At 47.2% G+C, this 20,833-nt stretch overlaps 1 protein-coding gene across 1 annotated transcript in view; it reads right to left on the bottom strand.

Annotated features, from left to right (window-relative positions):
- The window catches only part of Gtf3a (general transcription factor IIIA), a 112,614-nt gene that overhangs the window by 970 nt on the left and 90,811 nt on the right, over nucleotides 1-20,833 (bottom strand). Inside the window, exons 3-9 of the mRNA XM_035444152.1 lie at nucleotides 8,724-9,096; nucleotides 6,311-6,411; nucleotides 4,439-4,535; nucleotides 3,542-3,630; nucleotides 2,138-2,211; nucleotides 1,597-1,677; nucleotides 899-1,128 (exon numbers count right to left, since the gene is read on the bottom strand). Coding sequence (XP_035300043.1) covers nucleotides 899-1,128; nucleotides 1,597-1,677; nucleotides 2,138-2,211; nucleotides 3,542-3,630; nucleotides 4,439-4,535; nucleotides 6,311-6,411; nucleotides 8,724-9,096 — 1,045 coding nt within the window. The remainder of the gene's footprint in view (nucleotides 1-898; nucleotides 1,129-1,596; nucleotides 1,678-2,137; nucleotides 2,212-3,541; nucleotides 3,631-4,438; nucleotides 4,536-6,310; nucleotides 6,412-8,723; nucleotides 9,097-20,833) is intronic.

Below are 20,833 nucleotides of genomic sequence, written 5' to 3'. Positions count from 1 at the left end.
CTGGCCTCTGCCCTGCTGGCTGATGAGTCCTGTGGTGTGGACTGATCTGAGCTGTGCTTGGCAAGTATACAATCCACAGTCAGACTTTTTTTTTTTTTTTTTTTGGTTTTTTCGAGACGGGTTTCTCTGTGTAGCTTTGGAGCCTATCCTGGCACTCGCTCTGGAGACCAGGCTGGCCTCGAACTCACAGAGATCTGCCTTCCTCTGCCTCTCAAGTGCTGGGATTAAAGGCGTGCGCCACCAACACCCAGTTCATAGTCAGAGCTTTTAAGACACCAGCTAGGCTGAAGCAAACTGCACAGTCCCCCACTAGGAACCAGGTTTCCACCTGACCCTGCGAATCCCACCAAGATCCCACAGCCCAGAGCTTGCCATCTGTGTTCCCCACCTCCTTTTTAGGCACTATGAGATGGTCTGCAAGCTCGCAGAATGTAAGTCTCTAAGGAAGTGGAGATAAAGGATCCTGGCTCTCCCACTCAGCACAGCCAGAATCCCCTAGAGCAGTGGTTCTCAACCCATGGGTTGTGACCCCTCTGGGGAGTTGATGATCAGATATCCTGAATATCAGATATTTATTTCACAATTCATAACAGTAACAAAGTTACAGACATGAAGTAGCAATGAAATAATTTTATGGTTTGGAGTCACCACATGAGGAACTGTATTAAAGGGTGGCAGCATTAGCAAGGTTGAGAACCACTGACCTAAAGCGCTTGTTAAAATAAGCCTGTGAGCTTCCCAACCCTGGGGCTTCTGGCCCAGCTGGGTCAGAATGGGGATCTGGGTTCTGCATTTCTAATGAGTTCTCCATTCTTACTGAGAACAACTGGTCTTGTCAAACCTGGAGGTTCTGCAGGCTGGACATGAGGACCACCCCAGCTTGGAGCAGGACACTTACTTTCATTGCAAACGTCTTGCCACAGCCATCATGCTCACACACAAATGGACGCTGTTCCTCGTGGAAGGAAAGAATGTGGCTCTGCAGGTTGAAGGCAGTTGTGTAGGTCCTCCAACAGCCTTGTCTCGGACAGAAGTACACCATCCTTTCTGAATCGTGAGTCTTCATGTGCTGCTTAAGGTAGTCTTTGCGCTTGAATGTCTTCTGGCATACTGCACAGCTGACTTCCTCTGGTGGAGAGACACTCATTTAACCAGTGTCCCTATCTTTTACCACATAAGTCTAGTTCTGTGACTACACACAAACCAGAGATTTTGGAGGAAACTTAAAGCTCTCGGATCACTACAACTACCTTCAAATCCCTCAAGTTCTCTGATGGCTCCCAACTTCGCTGACTCCTCACTTGTCAAGGAGCAGGTGACCTTACTATGGTGTCCAGGCAGGCAGAACTAATGCCCATGGCTTCTACCTTTGTCCTCTGACACACAGCAACATTTCCCAGGAAGCCCTGGAGAGCTACCGTGTGCACCTCACAAAAGCTGTGGGCATAGCAGCACCAGCTCAGAGACCTGCAGCAGCCCAGGAAGCCAGCACTACGCATGACGTCATGCAGAGCACTTGCATGTGTTTCACTCTTTTCCAAAGCATGCCACCAGCTCCCCGGGCCAAGGCTCTTCCTCAGCTGCACATTCACCTACCTTTGTGAGCTTCTCTCATGTGCTTCAGAAGCTCTGTCCATGTCTTTGCCACAAAAGAACATCCCTTCTGACATAGATAGCCTGTTCAAAAAAACCAAAAAATTACCCACTGCCTGTTCTGAACACCCAGTGCAAACAGCCAGGAAGGAATGGCGTGCCCATGTAGTCTCTCTCCTCTCTCAGAATCGTGCCACTCTGCTGGCTGCAATTAAGTGGGTTCGTTCTGTTCACTGCTCTGCAAACTTCGACTACCTAAATCTTTTGCGAACTTTAGAGTATAACTAGAAAAAGAAACGCACAGGTGGTACATAAAAGGGTGTTATTAATAACCGTGAAGCACAGCCAGGTGCTTAGGAACAGTACAACACAGGTTTAAGAGGCCAATGCCCAAATAACCAATCAGTGTCCTTTGCTACACAGCTCTGTGTATGTACTTAGTGAGACCATGGAGCAGACCAAGGATGCCCAGCAATCCAAGCAGTGAGCACATGCTGCTGCTGGTGTGCTCCTCTATGCTGGCACAGTGCCCATCCATACGTACCCTCGTGAACCTTCATGTGCCGCTTCAGCCTGCTGGGTGAGGCAAAGTGCTTCCCACATCCCTCCTGGGGACACCTGGGAAAGCAACCCGTGAAGTGTTAGCCAGTTCCTTCCCATGGAGAACTTTGCTGAGATCCCCTCACCAGAGCCCACTGCTTCCCACACCAAACTTGTCACCAAAATAAAAGATTCAGTATAGCCCTAAATACAAACACCAGTGACTTGGCCAAACAAGCTATCTTGAGAAAAACTCACACATCTTTTATGTCAGTTTTCATAGTTCTGGAAATATCCTGTATTGTGGCTACAGAAGCCTGCTTTAGGAGGGTGGCTGACTTTGTATAGGTGACACTAGACTATCCTGAGCTGTTTGTCTATGGTGTGCCCAATATGCCACATATCACCAGATAAGAACACAGCATAGGTGCAGCTCAGTGGGGACCAGCACCAGAAAAACACCAACAACAAATGGTGTGTGTAGCTGGGCGGTGGTGGCGCACCCCTTTACTCCCAGCACTCAGGAGGCAGAGGCAGGAGGATCTCTGTGAGTTTGAGGCCAGCCTGGTCTACAAAGTGAGTTCCAGGGTAGCCAGGGCTACACAGGGAAATCCTGTCTCAAAAACAACAACAAAAGACAAATGGCGTTGGTTGCTGAGCATGGTGACACATGCCTGTGACTCTAACACTGAGGAATGGGGCAAGGTGAGAGTTTAAGGCTAGCCTGAGTTATGCAGCTAGATCCTGTCTCAAGAAAACAAGAGAGGGAAGCGACAGGAGAAAAGGAAGAAGGAAAGGAAATGCCAGATGCAGGGGCTTCAGGTGACTGAGGAAACAGTAGTGTGCTGAATCCGCAGCACCAGTGAAAACTGTACACAGTGCAGCGCCACAGCCACCGGCAGTACAGAGACTGGTCACAGGCCTGTGAGTAAGACAGCACTATCACTGCAGCAGCACCAGGGCAAAAGGTGGCCTGTGGGAGCCAGAAACAAGGTCCTGGTCATCGCAACTGTGCAGAGACACCACACAGGCAGGCATGCAGGCATGTACATGAACACACACACACACACACACACACACACACACACACACACACACACACACACACGTGTCCTTCTGAGTACTCAGGAAACCCTCTATGCAAGCGGAGCCCAATTACTTCTGTTCTACAGAAAAAGAACCTCATGATGGCATGTCACAAAACTAAACAGGTGGTTCCTCACCTTCCCTTCATACTTAACCACAGCTTCAAGACTCTCACAAGCTGTTCCCCACACATGCAGAATGGTTTTCAGAGAACCAGAAACAAATAGATTTGTTAAGTCTCCATGGGCACACACAACAGCCCACTCTGGACCCTGATCTTTGCCCTTTAATCTGAACTCCAGAGTGTTGGCTAAACACGGACCTGAAGAGTGGCTCGCCAGTGTGCTGGCACTGATGTGTTTTCAGCTGCTGGTGTTTCTTAAAGGCCTGCGTGCAACCTTCAAACCCGCACTGTTAAAACACAAATGCACTGTTTAGTAAAGGAAAGAATCAACAGTTGCTGAAGTCCTCTTGAGGGCTACTGATTGCCCTATGCTTAAGAACACTTGCTTCAGGGCTAGAGAGATGGCTCAGAGGTTAAGAGCTCTGGTTGCTCTTTTCAGAGGTCCTGAGTTCAATTCCCAGCAACCGCATGGTGGCTCACAACCATCTGTGATGAGATCTGGTGCTCCTTCTGGCCTGCATGTACACAGGCAGACAAAATACTGTATACACCATAAATAAATCTTTAAAAAAAAAAAAAAAAAGAACACTTGCTTCTTTCTCCAGGACCCAGGTACAGATTCCAGCACCCACCTGGTGTGTCACAACCATCTCTAACTCCAGTTCCAGAGAAACTGACACCTTCTATTGACCTCCACAGGCACTAAGCATGCATGTGGTGCAGACACATATGTAGGTAAAATACTTGCACATAAAATAAAATGAATATAAATATAAAACTTTTTAAATTAAACAAGTTTCTCAGGATCTAAGTCCCTTGGGGGATATAAACTGTCACCCACTTATTCCCTGTGAGATGCTTCATCTCAACAACTTAAAGAGCAATGACATCCAGAAAAGCCAACAAGCTTCTGCTGGGGTGGCCATCAATAACACAAATGTGCCCAAAGTGAGTATGCAAAATGAAAACTTGCATGATGAGGACACCCAATGCTGGACTGCACACATCCAGCAAGATAAAATCTGGTCTACACAAACTCACTTTGGTGGCAAATATAAAAACAGTCAAAGTTGAAACACATAAAGCCATACTCACTGTATACTGTTTTTGTGGGTTTTCATGTTTGCGTTCAATGTGTTTCTTCAAGTTCGATTTTGTGTTGAATTTCTGATTACAGCCATTATTTTCACAACTGCAAGAGATTGCATGAATCAAATTATAACACACCAAGGCGAAAGAAGGTTTTAGGGTATGAACATCTGGGGCTGGAAAGAGCTCAGTGGTTAACAGCACTGGCTGCTCTTGCAGGGGACCCAGGTTCAGTTCCTAGCACCCACGCGGTGGCTTGTAACCATCTGTAACTCCAGTTCCAGGAGATCTGATGCCTGCTTCTAGTCTCCACAGGCACCATGCCCACACACAACACAGAAATACATGTAGGCAAAACGCCCATACACATAAAATAATAAAATACTATTTAAAAAAAAAGATGTGAACACCCTTCTACTCTTTAAAAAGCTGATGATTCCAAAGAACACTATAAAGTAGCCTTTTAGTAAAATCCAAATTGTCAAGCTGGGATTGTGGCTCAGTGGAAGGTCTTGTGTGGGTGTGTGTGGGAATACTCCCATGTGCCAAACCATGTCATGAAGGCCTCAGCTTGGACAGGTGTGCAACAGGATGCTTTGCACTTCCACTCTGGGCAAAATGTACACTGGGTCACCCATCCCTGTACCCTGGCAAAGGGAGGGACCACTGGCTTCAGATGCCTGAATGCTGCTCGGGCTCCAGCAGGGCTCAACCACTTTAATTTAGAATCTAATAACCTTCCTTTGTGACAAATGTCATCATAAACTGCATTTTCAACGAGAAAGAGAGCCTGGCTCTAATTCTGTCACTACAGGTAAAACAGAGAACTGTGATCACTGTCACCTCTGGGTTGTCACTAGGCTAATCCAGTTCCCCTTGTGTTGGAACCTTGGCCTTGAAGGAGTAAAGTTCCTTGTGACGAGTTCATGGTCCTGAGCAATGAACAAGGACCCTTCCCCAGTCTCACTGCATGAGAAGATCCCCTCAGACACTGTGCACCTGGGCAAGGAGTCAAGAGCTCCGCAAACACACTGCACTGCAGTGCAGTGGCCAGACCAGCACACAGGAGGGCTGTTATGTACCTGAGCTTCCTCCCCACGGCTCCTGCAATTAGAGGTGGCCATATGGCTAAGTTCAGGCCATCCTACTCAACTCTCAAGGTGCCTAAAATGGAACAGCACTGTCTACTGCCCTCCTTGAAAGCACAGGGCACAAAATAAGCATCTTGAACCATACAGTTGAAGCCCCAAGATGAGAATGGCATAGAGAGACCAATTTGGAGCCCAGTCCCTGACGACCTCAGAGTACCCCTATACTTTCCAATTCTACTTCTGCACTCCGGTAAGAACACAAAGAGCCCAATGTGTAAGTGCCTAGTCCTTATCTCATCTTCACTCTAAAACTGACACAGACATTTCAACACAAGTGCAGGAGGACAGGGTCACAAATCCTGGTGGGAACCAAATGGCAGGGGCAAGAAGCACCCTGGCAAACTGGAGTGAAAAGTGTTGTCAAGTACAGCTGGACCACAGTTTCACTTCTGAGGGTAACGCACACAGGGAGCGATAAAGAGAAAGCACACAGGAGCACAAGCTATTGATGACATATAAGGGACATGGACTTCATATGATCTCAACACAAAACCACTTCAGTCATAAAGTCACCTGCTTGTGACAGGAGCCAGTCTGAGCCACAAATAACACTTAACACTTCAAGATCAAATTCAAGTTGTCAAGCTTGGTGGCAAGTACTTTTACCCTCTGAGCCATTTCACCAGCCTGCCCTCCAGTCTTAATCGTATGAATCAGCAATCATCCCGCCAGGGCTACATGCCTAATAGAAGAACCCACTCCAAAGGCCCAGTCCGCCCCTACTCACACGAACGCCTTTTCGCCAGTGTGAATCAGGACATGCCGACTCAGATGGTAGTCTCTGATGAAAGCCTTGCCACAGCCCTCATAGTCACACACAAATGGCCTCTGGCACAGAGAAAAGGGGGAGGAAGGAAATTTCACATTTTTATTTATTTATTTATTTATTTATTTATTTAGTGGTGTGTGTGTGTGTGTGTGTCTGTGTGTGTGTGTGTGTACATACCACTGCATACATGTGGAGGTCAGAGGACAACTTTCAGGAGTCAGTCTGGCTATAGGTGCCCCTCCCCACTGAACCACCTCATCGGCTGTTTTTAAGTCTGTGTCTGGGCAGTGGTGGTGCACATGTCTTTAATCCCAGCACTGGGGAGGCAGAGACAGGCAGATCTCTGTGAGTTCGAGGCCAGTCTGGTCTACAGAGAGAGTTCCAGGATAGCCTCCAAAGCCACAGAGAAACCCTGTCTCAAAAAAAACAAAACAAACAAAAAAAAGATCTATCTGTGGTAAGCAAAAGCCTTGGACTTCCTCTCCAGGGATGTGTCCATTCAGGAAAACACCTGCTACACTCAGGCAAGAGATAATCATATTGCATCAAGTTCCACCCCATAAACAGCCCATCTTCTCACAAGGTCAATGCAGTAAGCAGATCTTTATTTTATGGAAAGACACTGTACTGGCTGGTTTTGTGTGTCAACCTGACATAAGCTAGAGTCATCAGAGGAAGGAGCCTCAGCTGAGGAAAGGCCTCGATTAAATCCAGCTGTAAGGCACTTTCTAATTTAGTGATCAGTAGGGGAGGGTCCAGCCCACGGTGGGTGGTGCCATCCCTGGACTGCAGGTGCTAGGCTCTAAAAAGAGCCCAGGACCTGAAGCAAGCCAATAAGCAGCACCTCTTGATAGCCTCTTAACCACTGAGCCACCTCTCCAACCTGAAACTGAAATTTTAAAAACTGAACTTATAAAGGCTGTGGGACTTTTAAAATTATTTATGATTTTAATGTGAGATCTTGGGGATGAATAAGATAGGATGGGATGTGGCTTAATGGTGATGTGTTGGTGTGTCAAGTTGACAAGGAGTCAGTTACTGGCTGGTTTTGTAGGTCAACTTGACACAAGCCAGAGTCATGAGAGGCAGGAGCCTCGGCTAAGCAAATGCCTCTCTGAGATCCAGCTGTAAGGCATTTTTTCATTTAGTGATCAGTGGGGGAGGGCCCAGCCCATGGTGAGTGATAGAGTGATGCCATCCCTAGGCTGCTGGGTTCCATTAAAAAAAAAAAAAAAGTGGAAGCCTAGTAAACCCTTTCCTCCCAACTTGCTTTTTGGTCATGGTGTTTAGTACAGCAATAGAAACCCTAACTAAGACAGAGTGCATCTGAAATTAGCAGGCTAACCTGCCTATTGGGGGACCAGGCTCCCCTAGCAAACACTTTTCAAGATCACCTCGATATGCACACATGTGGACAGTCTACACATCTCTTCCACAGCGTCATTTTACCAACCAGGGCAGAGGAAGGAGCAGGTTGTCTCATCCCAGGAGAGCTCAGTATGTGTACTGAGATGTCAGAAGCACCGATACAGGAAAATGTGTCACAGCTGAAAAAGCTCACAGGTGCTAGGACAAAGGAAACAGCTCCCAACCCTAACTGCAATCTCCCTTCAGAACCCTGGAGGGATGGGAAGGGATGCTCTGGTGGATCCACAGTAAAGCTGTATCATGTCTCAACATCCGGTTTGGTGTACTAACTAGGGAAATACTCTGAAATCCAGGAGGGTGGTACCAAGACCTCAATCTCAACACTAGATAGCCAGGGGACAGGAAGACACAGGTGAACCCCACTGCTCCGCAAAGTCAAAGAACTTTGTTCAGCTCCAGTCCCAGAGTAGAGTGGATACTAGTCAAATTATTGTTGGGACAATAAACACAACCTAGTGTCCAACCAAAGTGCAGCAATTTGGTCTAGAAGGAAAGGCAAGCTCTGACTCGGACACACGGACAAATGTGGGTGTAAAGAGATGAGGGGGGTAAAGTCACAAAGGATGTTATGAGTGATGGCAGCAGTGGGTAAGTTTACGAAGAGAAGGGTCAGGGGAAAGAGCCAAACAGGAAGGCTTTACCTGACCACCCCTTACCCGGCCTTGGCACCTGACCAAATCACTCCTGCGGTTAAAAGGATGCACACTTGTTGCTTGCAGGAACCCTTAAGCTTTCCCCTGCATGAGCTCTAGGAGGCAGATTTTCTGGATGGGCGTGTCTAGTGGTAGCTGACTTCCAGATCTCTGTCCCGGCCGGACGCCCTACTAAAGGTAACGGGGCGAAGGCTGCCCTAGACCTCTGTCCTTGCTCAGCGTCTTCCCCGGCCAAGCCCACGACGCAGCCCCCGCGCCGGGCTCGCCACGCGCACCCGCAGCCAGGTTACCTCCCCCGTGTGCTTGCACAGATGCGCATCTAGCTTCCAGGCTTTGTTGTAACTGGCGCCACAGTCGGGGAAGGAGCAGATGAATCTGCTGGGGAGCGCGGGGCGCGTCGGGGCAGGACCCTCACTGGCCGCAACGAACGCGTCCGCGATGGTCAGGGACGACACGGCTTCCACGACCGAGACCTGCGGCTCCAGGGCGTCGCGGCCGCTCCCGGGGCCGAGGCGGGGCAGCCACGTGCGACTCCCGGAACACAGAACACAAGACACCAGCTCACCGGCCAGAGACGTTCCACACTTCCGGGAAGGCGGCCTCGCAGGGCTCCGGGCCCCGCCCGCCAACCCCGGCGCCTCGACTGCGCATGCTCCTAGAGGCCTAGCGGAGGAGCCTGACTGCGCAAGCGTCCGCGAGCAATAGGCCGGCTCTCTGCTTTAATAGCGGACCTGGCCCACAGAAACCGGAAGCACTGCTTAAGGGACCATGTCACCAACTTGGTGTAACCAAGATGGCCTGGTCTTCACATTCCAGGCTTGCCTACTGCCTCCTGCCAGAAGCCTCGGGACACAGTGGGTCCCAAGCTTGTCTGCTCATTCGGGTCACGTGGAGATTTTTGAATTTCAAAGCCCAGAGCTTATCAGGACCAATTAAATAGTAATGTCTGAGATCGAAAGTGCTGGTTTAGTGTTTTGTCGACTTTCTGCTTTTGAGTGTTTGTGCCTATTCCCAGCCGTAGGATTTCGGCTTTCCCTTCTCTTGATTTAACGTCTGTATTGGCAGAGACTGAAAAATACCTTTTTGAATACTTTACCAACAAGGTGGTGTGCATCTATGAAGGGCTGAACTGATTTTATTATTAGAATGAAGATAACCATGAATATCTTTTTTTTTTTCCCCAGACAGGGTTTCTTTGTGTAGCTTTGGAGCCTGTCCTGGCCTCTAACTCACAGATATCTGCCTGCCTCTGCCTCCCCAGTGCTGGGATTAAAAGCATGGGCCACCACCGCCTGGCTACCATAAATATCATTACTGAAGAATGTTTTGAACACACTTTATCCCAGCCAACCTAATCCACCTGAAAAGGGATTGATTGGCCAGGCGGTTCCAGGACAGCCAGGGCTACACAGAGAAATGCTTTCTCAAAAAACCAAAAGAATAAAGGATGGGCAGTGTTGATTGGAGGGACACAAGAAGGTCTCAACAAACCAACTGCAGAAACGCCTTTGTATGAGAAACTTGATCACAGGTCATTCTTGTGTGTCAGTATCTCCTCATGCTCACTCCTTTGCGCCTTGTATTCATGTTCCTTGTGCATGGGTATATTGCTGGCTGGCTGTCACTTCAGTCACCTTCCCACTTCCCTTTCTCACCCTCCATCTGCTCCACTCCAGATTCAGACACTCCCTTCTAACTCTGGTCTTCTCCCTACCAGTCTGTCTGTCTTTGCTTTTCCCTGAAGATCAGCTTCTAGAAGATTCTGTGACTGTTGTTTTCCAAGGACTTTGGCCTCAACCAAGCAGCCTGGACTTTGCATAATCTCCTAGCTGTCCTCTTAACTATAACCCTGGTAGAAAATATGGGGCCCAGCTAGGATTCAGGCTCTTCTCAGACCCCAACATCTCGCCCCTGCCTCCTCCCAGGTGGGGTATGTAAGTCATGAAGGACAAAGCTTAAGATTTACGTAGAACTATTGCATCCATGTTGTAGTTAGGGGCTTTCATTTACTAGTCTTCTCAATCACTTTGTTCTTCATCACAAAGGAGACTGGCACTTTTCTCATCCTTGGATTCCAAACCCAACTTTGAGGCAACTTTTGACGCTATTAATCAGAAACAACAGCATGTGATTTCCAAGCCTAAATCTCAAGAAAACTTGTCTGTGGCCCCTGTACCTTTGCCATTGGCCTGAAGATGAAATCTCTGCACTAGTCTGTCCCAAGAAGAAAAGACTGGAGAAACAATGCCAAGCCATACCAGCCAAGCCCAGCATGGATTTGTGGCAATACATGACTATAAGCCATTGAGTTGTAGAGTGGTTTGTCAGTCAGCAATTTGGAAACAATAACCAATACACCCTTGGCTGGCTTATGTTTATATAAGAAAAATGCTTAGCTGTAGTTGGATTTTTCTTTGGGCCACCAGCTCACAAAAAAAAAAAAAAAAGACAGACTTATTAATTTTGGAAGTTGGTCAGATAGCTTAGGCTTATTTCTAATTATTTCTTATATCTTGAATTAACCCATATCTTATAATCTACATTCTTTTATTTGACTCTGTCACCTTTATTTTATAAAGCCCATGCTGATTGTTCTGCATCAAAGGCATCTCTATGCCCCCCAAAAACATGCCTAGCTACTGGCGGTGCAGCTTTTTATTAAACCAATCACAGTGCCATATCTTTACACATTGTAATTAAATATCTCACAACCCTCAGCCAACAAACATGCTCAAATTTACTTCTGTCATCTTTTTTTAAAAGATTTTATTTATTATGTATACAACATTCTGCTTCTACGTATATCTGGACACCAGAAGAGGGCACCAGATCTCATAAGGGATGGTTGTAAGCCACCATGTGGTTGCTGGGAATTGAACTCAGGACCTCTGGAAGAACAGTCAGTGCTCTTAACCTCTGAGCCATCTCTCCAGCCCCCTATTTCTGTCATCTTTTAAACAAACAAATCTTTCTTAGAACCCTGGGATCACCCTATTCATCACTGATCATTGCCTTTCCCTTCATAGCCACACCATTTAAAAACAATGTAATCAATCCTCTTTGCCCATTCCCACTTTCATCACCACCACCATTATCAGCATCAAAACTTCAACCATTCCCAAAAATGGAACCAACAGTACACAGAGCCTTTGGACCTCTCACTCAGCTTCAACCACCATCCGATTTTGGCCATTCTGGTTGCATCTGGCAGTCTCCATTCCTAATCAAAGTCTTAAATACCCTTAAGCCCAGCCTATCCAAAGTGTCTCTTCTTACCCCTGTGAGTGTTGCCTCAGTCTACCCACCAACTCACCACAAATGTTCCATCATAATTGTACTAGTCATTTTCAATTGCGCCCAAGGAAGACCTTGGCCCTCTAGCTTCTAGGCTGAGCCATGGTTCCATCAGAAAGGGGTATTCAGGGAGACTACAGCTGGCCCTCAACTACATGAGAATTCTGTTACGAAGGGGCTAGTCTTTCCCCAAAACTATTCCAGTTATCCTCTGGTCTCTGATTATCCCATGGAGACCTCTGAAACCAACTGACATCTGTGATTTTATCAGGTAGAGCATACTGAAAACCAGACTACTCTGTCTGTCACCACATAGCCCATAACTGAGGAAGAAGTCCCTTCCAGAAGCTGGCCCCTTCTGCTCTAACATTGTCTATGAAAACAAAGAGTGATAGTGATAATTTTTTTGAGCCAATGCTTGACAGGATAAATATGCTGCTAAAGAAAATGCACTTTTGGTTTTTTGAGACAGGGTTTCTCTGTGCGGCTTTGGAGCCTGTCCTGGCACTCACCCTGTAGACCAGGCTGGCCTCAAACTCACAGAGACCCACCTGCCTCTGCCTCCTAAGTGCTGGAATTAAAGGCGTGTGCCACCAACACCCAGCTACTAAATGCACTCTTAAGAGGACCTTGTCATCAGAGATCTGGTGTTGAAGAGGTGGGGTATCTGTGCAACTGGGTAGGAGGAGGCCTGTGAGTGTTTAGATGCAGTGGTGTTTCAGCTACCCTGCTGGTGAGAAGCATGGGGTTTGGAGTTCTGAGACCTGACTTTGCATCCTGTTTCCTGTTCAACAGTGATGCAGTTAATTTCCGTGAGATCCATGTTTTCTGTAAATAACAGCTATAATGTTGGTGGGCCACAGTTGTAAGAACTGGATGAGATGATTAGCCTGAGTGAGATGCTTAACACAGGACTAAGTAGTTAAAACAGCAGCCTGTTCCCTTGAGAGACAGAGCAGTTGCCATGCTCATCTTTCTAGGGAAGTCTCCTCCTTGGGTCCCTTGGTCTTCTTGGCTTGTTCACTTCTGTGTTGAAGAAGTCTATGTGGCAAGTAGTGACAGTGGCCCCTGGCCAGCAGCCAGGTAGAACTCCAGGCCTTCAGTCAGCAGCCCTGAAGGATCTTGCCCCAGTCACACCTTCAGACAAACTAGCCCTGGCTCATTTCTTCACTGCAGCTCAGGAGAGACCCTGAGTAGAGAGAGATACCAGCTGTTCCCAGACTCCTGACCCACAGAACTGTGTGATAAGAAATGCTGGTTGTGGAGGTGGACATGATGGCACACGCCTTTAATACCAGAACTCAGGGGGCAGAGGCAGGTAGTTCTCTGTAAGTTCTAGGCCAGCCTGGTTTACATAAAAAGTTCCAATACAGCCAGGACTACACAGAGTGACCAAACCAAACACAAAAAATTAAATGCATGTTGGAAAAGAAAGTGAAAAGAAATGTGTGATGGCTTAGAACACCAAGTAAAACAGGAATTTATTATTTGGCACAGCTAACATATACAGCTTTGTTTGTTTTGGTTTTGTTCTTTCGGGATAGGATTTCTCTGTATAGCCCTGGCCATTCTAGAACTCACTTTGTAGTCCAGGCTGGCCTCGAACTCACAGAAAGCCTTCTGCCTCTACAGAAGACAGAGAAATCCTGTCTCAGAAAAAAAATGTGGTGGTTCATATCTGCAATCCCAGTATTTGGGCTGGAGAGAGGGCTCAGAGGTTAAGAGCACTGGCTGCTCTTCCAGAGGTCCTGAGTTAAATTCTCAGCAACCACATGGTGGCTCACAAACATCTGTAATGAGATCTGGTGCCCTCTTCTGGCATGCAGGGATACATGCAGACAGAACACTCTATATTTAACAAAAAAAAAACCATTAAAAAAAAAAAAAAAACCAACAATTTAGCACTCAGGGCAGGCAAATCTCTGTGAGTGCAAGACCAGTCTGGTCTACAGAGAAAGTTCCAGGACAGCCAGAGCTGTTACACAGAGAAACCTTGTCTCCAAAAACAAACAAACAAAAATAATAAAATGCTTATTATTTTATTCATATGGGTGCTTTGCCTGCATGTGTATCTGTGCATCATGTGGGTACAGTGCTCACCGTGGCCAGAAGAGGACAGCAGATATTCTGGGACTGGAGTTACAGAGGGGTTTGTGCCACCATGTGAGTGCTGGGAACTGAACCCCTGTTGTCTTGGAGAACAACCGGTGTTCCTAACCACTGAGCTAGCTCTTCAGCCCTAATTCAACCATTTTATGTTTCTTCCAAACAAAACTCAGATATATACTGTGCTAAGAATGGGTGTGCACGTAAAATCAGTAATTTCCTAGGGCAGACCACACAATCTCTCATATGGTCTCCCCTTAAGAAATCTTCAGTGTGTGGGCCCATTTACCCCGGTTTTGCTTTTTTTTTTTTAACTGCTGGAAATTGAACACAAGGCTTTATCCATTAATGTGCCTTGAATTTAAGTGAGCAGTGAGCAGCAGTATCTGACTTCTCCTCTTTTATTTATTTATTTGTTTATTTTAAGTTTTTGAGATGGAGTTTATCTGTGTAACAGCCCCGGCTATCCTAGAACTCACTCTGTAGACCAGGCTGGCTTCGAACTCACAAAGATCCACCTGCCTTTGCCTCCCAAGTGCTGGGATTAAGGGCAGGCACCACCACTGCCCAGCCTCTGCCCAACAGTGTGAGCAGAGTCTTGATGTGTAGCCCTGATTGGCCTGAAACTCGCTGTATAGACCAGGCTGGTCTTGAACTCAAGAGATCCTCCTGCATTTGCTTCCTGAGTGCTGGGATTAAAAGTGTGGGCTACCACACCCAACTTGTTCTTTCTTCTTTTGTGACCCAGGTAGTATGGTAGAAGGATCTTTGGGTTGGTTCCAGTTGTCACTCCCTGCACATGATTCAGGCAGCAGTCCCCACCCTGTGGTGGCACCTCAAAAGAGCAGAGGACACCCCATCCAATTTTCCTCACACAGCTGTTTTCAAGCTTCACAGACCATCCCAGCAAGATGTTTGACCTCTGCTCTTCAGCTGCCCTGTCAGCCACCTGGGAAGGTAGCAAGGCTTAACTAACCCCTGTAGAGCACAGAGCATGTGTCGGAGGGGACCTGTTCTGAAGACATTAACTCATCACCACCATTTCTGTGATCTGCATGTCAGTCACTAAATACTGTGTGTCTGTGAGCAGTAGGTTTACACTGACAGAGTGCTGGCCCAGGTGAAGAGTGGCTGGATGAATGAGTGCCAAATAAATCACACTAGTGCCAAATAAGTCACAGGAGGTAGGAGACAATGGTTCAAAAAGAAAAAAGAAATCTAAACATTTTGCCTCTGGTAAATAAGTAGCCCTGCCACACAACACCTCATCTGCAGCTACAGTCCCAGTTTTCCAGAAAGGCTTGAGAAGTTCCTGTCTAATCGCCCAATAAAGGCAAGCTGTCACTTGTGGCTTGCCCTTGCCCCTGGCTATACTGACATCTGCCTCACAATCTCCACACCTTTTCTTTGAATGTTCCTGTGATGTTTGCTTATCTAGAATCATCTCAAGTGTTGAGGCATGCTTCCCATGTAGTCTTCCTTATTACCTATCGATCACATGACTCCCAGCCGGCTTTTCTGATCAGCCCTCCTCTCCCTGGGTCAGATCGTGTTCTCCTGCAGCCCTAATAGCTCTGCCAGGGTATCGCCACAAGCCCATGCTTAATCACTGCCATCCACTTCAAATCCATTTTAGTCCGGGGGAGCCAGATACTGTCTAGCGAGTGAGGCTTAATTGCTCCCTGATTACCCTTGGGGTCAGGCTCACAAACACACAGTCTCCATCTGCAGCACATGCAAGGGTTTTGTGTTTGATAATTTCCCCTGACTGCCACCAAAAAAACCGTGCCTGGCTGGGATGAACAGACATCTTTGGGGAGTTCTTGTGCCATTTCTGTCCAGCATCTTGGTTTAAGTTGGAGGCAGGATCCATCCTTCTCTCTTCCCTTCCACTGACATTATTTGGTTCCAGTTTCCTACGGTCACATCTGATCTCAGCCACAGTTAGCTTCTGTAACCATCATCTCTGATCATGCTTTCTCCACTTCCGCTCAGGGACCCTTCTCAAATTCCAGCAGTTTCAGGAATGACCCACTATAGTTGGGCTAGACTCTGGGATGTTAGCAGGTCTCACAGACCTTGTGCAAGTTTCTCCAGACCTCTTGTTTTGTTTTTTGTTTTTTGTTTTTGAGACAGGGTTTCTCTGTGTAGCTTTGGAGCCTGTCCTGGCACTCGCTCTAGAGACCAGGCTGGCCTCGAACTCACAGAGATATGCCTGCCTCTGCCTCCCAAGTGCTGAGATTAAAGGCGTGCGCCACCAACGCCCGGCCCAGCCCAGACCTCTTTTTTTATACTCCCATGGTGTCCAAGGATGCCCAGCTGAGCTGCCTTCCTTAGCCACACTCATCCTCTCCCACTGCCATATAGATCCTACCAGATGCTGCAGACCCTCTGTATTCTAAGATTCCACATTCACAACTCAACCAATCCCAGACTGAAAATGAACAGGCGTTTGTCCTTGTTGAGGTTCCTACACAATCCGGTATAGCAACTGTTTGCTTAGCATAGGCTTTGTACTAAGCATCTCAAGGTGTCTGGAAATGAGTTAAAGCATATGTGTATGCTCTATGCAAATGCCATGCCATTTTATGTAAGGGACTTGAGGATCTTCACAGTTCAGTATACTCAGAGGTCCTGGAGCCAGGGACCACTGTACCATCTCTTGGTTTACATAACTGCATCCTTCTTCCTCCTCCATGTTTAAAAAAACTGGGATCTCACTCTCTGCTACTTCTCAGCTAGGGATCTGGGCAATCTATTCATCTTGTCCGTCCCTCAGCTTCTTCATCTAAAAAAAAAAATAAATTAAAAAAAAAATGAGTCTCCAAATAGAATTATATGCATGGCTTTAAGTCCCCGAGGAAGCAGGGAGTTGGTGGCACACACTAATCTCAGCACTTGGGAGGCAAAGGCAGGCAGATCTCTGTGAGTTCGAGGCCAGCCTGGTCTATAGAGCGAGTTCCAGGACAGGTTCCAAAACAATACAGAGAAACCCTGTCTCGGGGGTTGGAGGAAGCCCCCAGGGAAACAAGAGAGGGAACCAAATGGCCCCAGCCCTTGCTGACTGAGCAGCATCCAGGCCCTGTTGAATCTGGGATGGGGAAGAACTAAGGGCCTGTCCGTTCGGGGCTCTGAGGACAGGGAGAGAAGGAATGGGTTTTGCTTAGCAAGGAAGGGAGGTGGAAATCACTCCCTCCAACTGTCTTGTCTTGATGATACCATGGCCCAGAGCTCATGCTTACTGACATGAGCCAATGTTGCTTCTTCTGAGGGGAGAGAATTATATATATATATATATATATATATATATATATATATATATATATCAATAGAGAGAGTGCCATCTTGTGGTGAGAAAAGGATATAAGCGTTCCAATCATAATTCTTTATTGGATTTTATATGACTTATGACATTAGCAGGTGTAAATAAATTGCATGCTATTATGCCCTCAATTCCTCCCATATGGTCGGGCAGCATTTTAAAGTGGTCAGCAAATGTTGACAGCAATCTATACTTGTCCCACTAACACATTTACCACAAGTAATTAACTTAACTACCTGATAAAAATGTCATTGGCATGTTGTAACGCTAGCTATTGTCTGAAAAGACTTTGACTGACAGTTTCTTGTGTTGGTTCTCTGGTTATCTTTATAGGCACATAATCAAATCCAAATTTGATCATTATTTTATGATTTGATTAAAGTAAACAGCCAAACTGTGTAATCAGGATCCAGGAAGATTTATTCTTTGCTTCAATGATGGGCTTTGGATTTTTATATTATTAGAAGACAATAGCCAATTAGTCTGATTGCTTTGTGATGTTGCCAAATGCTGGGCGGCCACGCCCTCCGTATGAATGTAATTCATCAGCAGGATTCCACGGGCTCTGAAATATCAATTTGTAAGCTGTCAGGGCTCCTGTTGCTGCTCCAGGAATAGCCCATCATCAGTGCATACAAGCCCTTTCATTGCCTTGCAAACAGGAGCAACACAAGCTGAGTTTCGTGAACCATGGCAAGCATGCCCGCCTGCCTGGGGTCAGATTGGCAGAGGGTGAATGGCAAAGCAGCAGCTGCCTGAGCCTGGGTGGCTGCAGCTTCACACAGTCCTATGCTATAAACAGCTTGAACAATGGAAGGCTCCTTGGGGTTACTTCAGCTGTGACTAGTGAAGTAGTGTGTGTCTTTTACAAACAGACTTCACTCCTCCAATAGGCAAACAGCCTTCTGTGTAAGCTGGACACACATTCTCTTCTTGCACAGTTGTGATAAAAGACACCTCAAAAAAATGTGGCAATTGGGTCTGGACAGTTGACTCTGCAGTAAAGAGTTTTTGCTGCTATTGCCAAGGATGCTAATACTATTCCCAGAACCCACTTAGTGACTGACGACTAAAGCTCCAGTTCCAGGGGGTCTGGTGCCCTCTTCTGGCCTCCACAGGCACTGCACCCATGTGGTACACAGACAAACTGTCAAGCAAACACCCATACACATACATTTCTTTAAAAAAAAATTTAATTAATGTGACAAGTTTTTTAGAGTTTTTGTCCCTCTGACTAAACAGTTGTCAGGACCAAAAAGATGCTTCCATTAATGTAGGTGACTTCTCAACACCCTGCCTGAAGCTGGGAGGAAGTGGCCTTTTATAGCCTGTGTTGGTGAAGGCCTGAGTCTCAAGACTACGAAGCATGGAAACAGCAAAACCTCAGTATGGTGCCAATGCTTCAGGCATTAACAAGCTCAAATTATGCCTTTGGCCATTTATTTGAAATGCTAGGATAGAATCAGACCAACTTCTAAAGCCTAGGTCCCCATATCTTGAAGCCATATCTTATTGGTCCACATCTCCCCCAGGGCCCCCCATGCCTGAGGCAACCTGACCTTTGCCCAGAAGATACACAGGTGCCTGCCAGCCTCAGCCCTGGGCCCACATGGACCTCTGAGCTCACTGACTTCCTCCTATAGGGGGTACTTAAGTGCCTATGTACCAGCTCCTGGCTCCACTGGTCTCATCCTGGTTCCACCCATGCCACGTAACACCCATGCCTCCCTAGCAAGAGGTTAAGTGCCACGGGAGCAGCAGGCCACTGTGCAGAGTGGAGCAGGTGGCAGCACCCATTCGTTTGTTCAGTAAATGATCGCTGTGAGCTTATCCCATGCCAAAAGGGAGAGAGAGAGAGAGAGAGAGAGAGAGAGAGAGAGAGAGAGAGAGAGAGACAGAGAGACAGAGAGAGGGACAGACTGGACAAACACACAGTACTTCCTAGATGCAGACTGTGTCCAAGGCCCTGGGTCACCCAGAAGTCTGGGAGTGAGAGATCAGAGCGAAATCAGAGGTTAGCTGGGGTGCTGGGGGGGGGGCAGCCTTCTGCTCCCCTGTGTGCTGCTGTCAGAGAATTTGTGTCTGAGTACTTTGATGGTAAGACAGGCTCGGGGAAGTTCTTGAGGCTCCAAACATCTAGCCATTCTCACCAAACATTCAGCATTTATCCCAGTGCAGCACCAAGCTGATTCCTAGGTTCCTGATGTGACCGGCCACACTTATCTCAGTGCAGCAGGAAGCTAAGCAGGCATTTGAGCTGCCAATTCCAAATTACCCTCTGCAAACATGGTGCCCTTTACAGGGCAGACACCACCCAGTTCATGAATCGAGCGATCAAGAGAGAACTTTACTCACCATTAATGTTTTACAACCTTTCTCAAAAACTGTCACCTTTGACCCACAAGACTAAGGAGGGATTGCTGCAGAGTGATTTCCGGGTGCTGATGCCGCCATTTGCGGTGGGGGGGGGGGCTTTCAAGACAGGGGTTTCTCTATAGCTTTGGGGTCTGTCCTGGAACTCGCTCTGTAGACCAGGCTGGCCTCAAAATCACAGAGATCTGCCTACCCCTTCCTCCAAAGGGCTGGCATTAAGGGCATGAGCCACCATAGCCCAATGAACGCTATAGCCCGGCTAGATAGACTCTTTCAAGGACAGGATGAAACTAACCCAGATTTCCCAGCTGTGCTAACAGCCAGCCACTTGGCCTTCCCAGGGAATGTTTTGTGGCTAGTGTTCCAAGTGGTAGTGAAAGGGAAACCCACCCAGCTTTAGTCTCAGAAATCAGTGGAATCGCAGGTTGGCCTGTCCAGAGTGAACTGCAGAGACTCTGAGGTTGCCCCAAGGGCATGATGCTTCATGAGTGGTTTTAATGTAGCCAAACTGGGGACAGTGAGACATCAGGGATGCAACTGAATTCCAGAGCCTGAGCTACCTCCAGGACACGAAGCCTCTCCTAAGCAGGGACAAGTGTCTTGTATGTAAAGGACAGACAGCACTAACAGTTTCATTTTTCTTTTTTTTGGGGGGGGTGGGGGCTGGGGGGTTTCAAGACAGGGTTTCTCTGTGGCTTTGGAGGCTATCCTAGTACTAAGTCTTGTAGACTATGCTGGTCTTGAACTCACAGAGATCCGCCTGCCTCTGCCTCCCGAGTGCCGGGATTAAAGGCGTGCGCCACCAATGCCCCGCTAACAGTTTCATTTTTCTAGATGACTAATGTCCAGTTATTTGCAACCTAAGAAGTCAGTCATTAAGTACAGTGAATTATTCATGCACCAATACTAGGCAGAAGTAGAATTGACCAGAGGACTTGGGGTTAGGGTAGGTTCCTTCCCAGAGACCTGGACTGCGTCCAGACATCACAGACAGCATAGTTAGAATTCCTGTCACCTGGAGGGACAAGCTTTGTCATTGGTGCTGTCTTTACAATGACAGACACTCTTGTTTGTTTTATTTTGTTTTTTAAGTTTAACTTCCTCTTGTTCACGTGACCTTACTGTCTCCATAGTTAGGTGGGCTTGCTCGCCCGGTTCATGGTACTGTTTTCCAGAATCTGCCTGTACCATTTTAGTAGCTTCACCTTAACATACAAATGCATGGGCTCACATGGGCACCACCTGTGCATGCTCCTGTTTCTAAGTCACAAACATGTGTGCGTGTGTGAGTGTGTATATGTGAGT

This window comes from Cricetulus griseus, chromosome 4 (assembly GCF_003668045.3).
Source record: "Cricetulus griseus strain 17A/GY chromosome 4, alternate assembly CriGri-PICRH-1.0, whole genome shotgun sequence".
Taxonomy (NCBI): Eukaryota; Metazoa; Chordata; class Mammalia; order Rodentia; family Cricetidae; genus Cricetulus; species Cricetulus griseus.
This window is presented reverse-complemented; position numbering and strand designations above follow the sequence as displayed.